Source organism: Trachymyrmex septentrionalis, unplaced genomic scaffold (genome assembly GCF_001594115.1).
Source record: "Trachymyrmex septentrionalis isolate Tsep2-gDNA-1 unplaced genomic scaffold, Tsep1.0 scaffold22, whole genome shotgun sequence".
Taxonomy (NCBI): domain Eukaryota; kingdom Metazoa; phylum Arthropoda; class Insecta; order Hymenoptera; family Formicidae; genus Trachymyrmex; species Trachymyrmex septentrionalis.
In genome coordinates, this window is record NW_017305375.1 from 2,124,334 (window position 1) to 2,131,253 (window position 6,920).

A 6,920-nucleotide genomic window follows, 5' to 3' on the forward strand; every position below is an offset into this window, starting at 1 on the left:
CTCTCTCTCTCTCTCTCTCTCTCTCTCTCTCTGTGGAATACATGTGCATACGTATATGCGACGAATATGTACGTGTGTGTGGGTGCGGGCGCTTTCCACGTTGACCCGCTGATATCTATATAGACGTATACACGTAGGAGGCGCGCATGGATGCGCGCAAATGGCCCGGCATGGCAGTCTGCACTCCGCAACGCTGTTTGTGCGTGTGCATGTGCACGTGCACGTGCATGTGCCGCCGGCTGTGCCGACTTGTGTCCCGGGGAAGGGACGAAGGGAGAGGATAGGGTGGAGAGGAGGAGGAGCAGGAGGAGGAGGAGGAGGAGGAGGAACGGCGAAACGCGATGTGGAACACACTCGCTCTCGATGGGTCACTCTCACTCTCTCTCGACCGAGAGGGAAATTCGGCAGCTGTTTTAAACCCGGCTAACTGGCGAAACTCTCTCTACCACCGAGCGAACTCTCTACCCTCCTATCTCTCTCTCTCTCTCTCTTCGAGCTCGGGCCCCGCCGTGTATCCCTCCATATTACTTTCTCCCTTCCTTCCGACGCGCCTTTACGGGCCCCTCTTTGTCACTCCCGTCACCCGAACGCTGCATCACGCGACGCAGTAGTATTTACGGATACGGAAAATCGATTTTTGCAATGGTGATTTCATCGCGCGCGACGCGCGGCTCCGCGGCCGAGCCGCGCTCTAAAATTCACGCACCCGCCTTTGTCTCAAGGGCACTGAGCGGTAATTCGATGGGAACCGAGAAGAATACCGTACACCTGTACGCACGTCGGCTTAATTCTAATTACGTTACGTACGTCCACTGCGTACTATGGTGAAATAAATAATGAGTTACTGTTACAAGAATTTTAACACAAAGAGATATATATTATTTAATTGTAGCAACCGCTAGTAAATTTCTTCGAAATTATTTTAAAACGTTCGTTCAATTTTTATAATTACTTATTATAGTTATCGAATTGAAACTGATAATCGGTACATTAAATTTTAATATACGATTTCATTCATTTTTCGTCACTTTGAATTTTGCAGTCTCGATACGATCTACACTTGTACTTACTTAGGATCGAATATTCGTTATCAGCGCCAAGTTGTACATTTCTCTCGTTCTATGCGTGCATAGACATAATTAGTCGAACGAGACCAACAAAACGTAACGGACGATTTAGTTTCTTAAAACTTTTACGGTGATAAGAGCGTTGCGTCGTAATAGCTCTATTTGCATGAAATTATATATAAAAAAAAGAAAAGAAAAGGCATCATTATCGTATACAGTCGGATAAACTGCAAAAATATTATATATCTCCGAGGTATACGCTTTTAATTATGCTACTCGCTATATACGTTTATCGTCGAAGCGAAAATACAACGCTTGTCGCTTACCGGAATATTCGTTCGGCATTTTCAACTATCGAGTTTATGTCCGTGGCTTTTTTGTATGAAGCGACATGCTGCACACAGGCTTCAGTGTTTCCAGGACAGATATCAGTTGCTCTAATTTTGAGTACTAACAATACGCCAGTCTCACGCGGCTCTTTCGACGAACACACGTACGTATACGAGTATATACGCGAACGCGCGTGGCGCGAGAGAGAGAGAATCCAAATATGGAAGCACGCAAATGTAAAAGAGAACAGTTATAGTAATAATAATGAAAAATGAAATATGATGGATAAAGGATTTCGTTGCACTCGTCTAATTAGCTAAATGGATTCGTCAGATCTCGGATTAAGGCATTATCTCACGAGTTATTTATCACCCGATAATTCTAGGGATATCACGATATACATTTAAGGTCCATTTCTGTCTCAACGTCGCTTACGTATGAAGGCATTGTGACTCTCTCTCTCTCTCTCTCTCTCTCTCTCTCTCTCTTTCTCCCCCATCACACAGCAGTCTTCTCTACTAATAGAGAACTCCAACAAAATTGTCATCATCACGGATACATGATATTGGTTGCTATCTATTGACTTGTGTCAGGGAATACAATATACATTATCTTTTTTATTTCATCTTAAAACAACATATGCATTTTACATTCTACATAGTGAAATAAAAATCAAAATATTTTTTTACAAATCCGATTCTCTTTCCGTCTCTCTACGTCACGCTTGATGATAAAACTCCTTTTATTGCTGGCGGATAAAATTAATCGATTTCTCGCATGGTGTATTCTGTATTTACGGCCTATTCCTCGCCGTCGCGAAAAGAGCGAAAAGAATATTGAAAATATTCGCGTTGCGCGCAAAACTCGCTCGCGTTCGAGAGTGAGCGAACCGCGACGAACAGGCGCAGCCTGGTTTGGCAACGAACACGGCGTTCGACGGTCGTCCCGTATCACGAATGCATTTTCAACGTGTGTGCGTGGCGTGTACGCGTTCGTGTAGCGCGTCGTGCACATTTGCGTCTGCCCCCTTTCCTCCTTCCGTTCCCGCTCGCTTCTTCCCTCCTTTCTCTTCGCGTTTCTTCCCGCTTCGTCGCACGGATGTTCGTGTGGCAGCCTCGCCGAACGTATGGCTTTTTTTACCACACACTGACCTGGGTTAACTCGGCGCGCAGTGCCGAATAATAAAACCGCCGGAACCACTGACCCTCTCTACACGTACATTAACGCGTATGCGTGCGTTCGTGCGTGTGCGCGCGCGCGCACATCATACACACGCACGGACGAGTGCATGCACTAGAATCATCACAACGTCAAACCCGCTCCGCCCTCTAGCCAAATATAAATGTATTCGATGCATCGTACACACACACACACACACACACACACATACAGATGCATACACTTGGCAATGGTAGTAGAATGCACCGAGTGGCACATAAACGATACCTCGAAACCGAGGGCAGGGCCACGGTCACCCGAAAATACGGCCGCGCCTCATTCTCGTCGCCTTTCTCTCTATCTTGCACGTCTGCTATATATACATATGTATATATATATATATGTATACTTTTCCCTCGAATTCCCTTTCTTTTCCGTCGCTGTACGCGGCGAGTTTCAATAATTACGCTATGTGCATCGCTACAGGCTGATTCACGAGACGCAACCGTCGATGACATATCATTATAACGATACTATCTCTCGTGAAGTATTCAATTAAAAAAAAATTATGTATACGTTATGAGAATAAATGTTTTGCTGCAAGTATAATTTCTGCCTACTTCTATTTTTACACGGAAAGAACAATTTTGCTGAAGTACCTACAAATTTAGCCACATACTGATCTGAAAATAATTTTAAACCAGAAAATAAAAAAAGAAAAATAATTGTCGAAACAAATTCGATTTTGTATTTATTTATTCAAAATAATTACGTAAGAATCTTAAGTATGACGAGTAATGTGCAGCAAAAAAATTTTTAAACTATAGTAATCAATTTGAGCGTCTGACATAATTATTTTGACGGTTCAACAAAATTATCTACAGATCTGCATCTAGCTACGGTACTTCAGCAAAACTGTTCTTTCCGTGTGTCTTTGCAAAATATTGAAAAATTTAAGATTGTATTTTCCTTTCCATCCATGAAAAAAAAGTATATCTATTTATCGAATAAAAAGTAATTGAATTATATTATTATATTTATTTTATATAGATCTCTTATTAAGGATAAGATTACTCTCCACATTTTCTTGTACAATGGGCACATTCAATATAGAAGGAAATGTTAATAAGAGGTAATCAATTGTGTATTTAAAATGTGTATTTAAATTGTGTAGGAACGTATATACATATGTATATATTTCTTTGGCAATTAATACTGAAGACATCCAACATTAACATCTACACACGTTCCTAATGACATTAAACACTTGCGGTTTTCTTTACCACGTCTGAGTAAACACTTTACGTTTGAAAGCCACGTATACTAATTGACTTAATATTTTCCCCGTTTAAATGCTACCTACACCACCTTATTACACCTACTATGTATTCAACATTCCAGATTTTATTCAATTCTAAGCTGTCATTGCGAGAAGTTCACAAATCATTCACCTAAAATGCAAGTGAATATATTTGGGCGTTGACATAAAAATAAAAAACATCTCTCATTATAATATCTTCTAGAAGATAGCAAATATTGGTAAAGTATTGCTCAAAGTAAATATAATAGCCAAAAAAACTTTATTTTTTTAATAAATAAAGGAAATTTTATCGTTTTGTTGCCTAAAAAAATTCGGATCGCGCATACTCTCTGAAACTTTTAAAGTAAATTGTCACTCCAAAGAGTAAAATCTTAGTAAGATTGAGCCGTTCTTTTTCAAGACTTGCTTAATTTTCACTCTTTAGAGTGAAATTCCACTCAAAAAAATTTAAAGAGTATTTATCGTGTGCAGGAAAATTTGTACGGAATGCATGACACAGAAAAGTAGACATGATGATTATGCTTAGAGCACTCCTGAAACAAAGCGTTCACTGTTCTGCCGACCACGACCTATCCGAATGCGTACCAGCATGCGTACGAGACCCTCTGTGTATAAGCGAAAGGTTCGTCAAGCTATGCGTTTGTACCGAATTCACAATCGCAGACATACATCAAGTACAAGAAGAATAAAAGCTGCATCTAAAAATACCTATCATTTTTCAACCTAAATTATCTCAGAAAAATTTATTTTAATATTATATTTGTATATAAATTATATTTCCCTTTCTATCTTTTTCTTAACGCGAAATATATTAACGTGAATAATTAATACTATAATAAAAATACAAAAAATTTTTAATATAAAATGAATAATCATACATTTTATATTTTCTGAATCTTTATCTCAATATTAATTATTAGCGTTAATAAATTTCACATTAGGGAGAGAAGAGGAAGAGAGTGAGAAAGAAATATGATGTACATGTAAATATAACGTTAACAAATAAAATATCCTGAGACAATACGATAGAATTGATACCCAGATATCTATAATTCGATGTCCCTCGTTAATATTACGAATAGCGAACAGTTTCTTTTTCTAGGCATTAAATATGATTAATCGCGCATTATTATCTTGACGAATTCATCTCCGCTAGACGAAGATTTCCCTGCTAATTCACATGTAACAAAGCGGGAAATCAACCACGATCGAACTCGAATTTCCAATGCGTGCCCAACTATCGCGACTAGCGTAATACCACGAAACGCAAGTTAAACGGTCATTCTGAACGAAGTCGCGGGAGTTAAAATTCAACCACGATGCGGTCGAGCCGCAGCTCGAATTCGTCTTTTAGATCGCGCCGCACGAATGGACTGTCAAAGCGCGCGGTATATACTGGTATCGATAAAGCGCAATTAGCGGAATTGTATTGGCCGCACACACAGTTGCGCGCAAACGGCAATAACGAATCGATTACGCCTTTTTTTTTTTTTAAACATCGCGTTCGATCGATCCACAGCCTATCCGGCATCGATCGCGACGCTCTAAACAATCTGAAACCAGACACGACCGCTCTGACTCATTCGCGACACTCGCGAGTATGTCAGTCAATAACCCGCGGCGCGACGCGATGATAATCGCGAAGAAAGAGCCCCGATATCAATGCGCAAAATCAAATTAACTTATACAATTCTATTTACTGTAGAAAAACAAGAAAAATATTACGAATATAAATTGTGACATCCCATGTAGATATTCTCGCTTAATAGAGATGAAATAAAACGTTTTCGTTTAGAATCAACTATAAGCAAGTGCCAATCAGAAATAAATAATGAAGCAACCATTGTTTTGAACATCGACTAAAGCATTTAGCCTTTTTTTTTTTCTGCATCGTACAACTATAATGTTTGTTGAGAGAATTTTCAATTCAGATATTAGGGCTGCCGCGCACACAAAATTTCGTAACAATAACAGTAAGACGTAAACTTAAGCCGATAAGCCAATCAGGATATTGCTTTAGGTCTACGTAATCTAACGGAAATAGAAATAGCAATAAACTTATCTATAAGGCGAGTTTCAAGGCGATTGAAATTTCTACGTAACGTTACGTGCGGATAATTCGTATATAGATATTGAGCACGAACTAGAAGTTGATGGTATATCTATAGTGTATCGAATCTATGCTTATCTGTATATCTTCTTTGATATGTATACATATAACTTTCAAGAGGAAAGTATTTGAATTAAGATTCCCTGTAGCCGGCCGTGTAGTTGGATGAGTTCCCTATTTAAAAGCCTGATTTTTATTAAAGAGCTACGTTTTTTTTTTAATTGTTAAGCTACTTTAGAAATTGTTACTTGATATTCACGCAAATGTGAAGTTATTTGTGTGTGAACATATATCTTGTGTAATTACATAGTAATAATAATTACATTTTATTATAAAACTTATGTAACTTGGTAACTAATTAAATTTATTATTATCAAACTAATTTTTTCAGCACCTACAAATAAAAGAATGGAAGATGATCATACGTGTATGATTCATACAATGTATTCTCTTTCATTCAGGATGTAACAAATATGACTAATGAAAATGTTGATGAAAATGTTCTAGCTTCAAACACAGGGAATGCTTTGTTAATTGATTTAGAGGATACCCTCATTTGTATTTTATAAATCATCGCCCAATTTTAAAGATTCTTTAATAAAAGAGAATTCATGGGAAAAAATAGCAAAAATCATGGCATGGTCATGTAAATAAAATTTTTGAATCATTTTTATTATTTCAAGTTTTTTCAATTTTTTTCAATTAATGTTTGATATTACATATTTCTCGATATAGCTAATGAGTCAAAATCGATGGATCAGATTAAGAGAAAGATTTTCTAAAGAAAGAAGAGAGATTAAAGCACAATCAAGAAGTGGAAGTGGAGCATCTAATCGGCAATCTTTTATTTTCTATGAAAATATGTATATATATATATATATATATATATATATATAGAATATATATATATAAGTTTTTAATATAGTTTTATATA

General features: G+C 37.6%; 1 protein-coding gene across 1 annotated transcript; it reads left to right on the forward strand.

Annotated features, from left to right (window-relative positions):
• Positions 1–4,385: 4,385 nt before the first annotated feature.
• Positions 4,386–6,844, forward strand: LOC108748224 (the record flags this gene model as incomplete). The annotated part of the gene is given in 4 exon segments (XM_018486257.1): positions 4,386–4,498; positions 6,494–6,548; positions 6,551–6,622; positions 6,722–6,844. Coding segments are annotated over 4 exon segments (363 nt in total), but the record flags the coding sequence as incomplete, so codon positions are not given.
• Between the last annotated feature and the right edge of the window lie 76 nt (positions 6,845–6,920).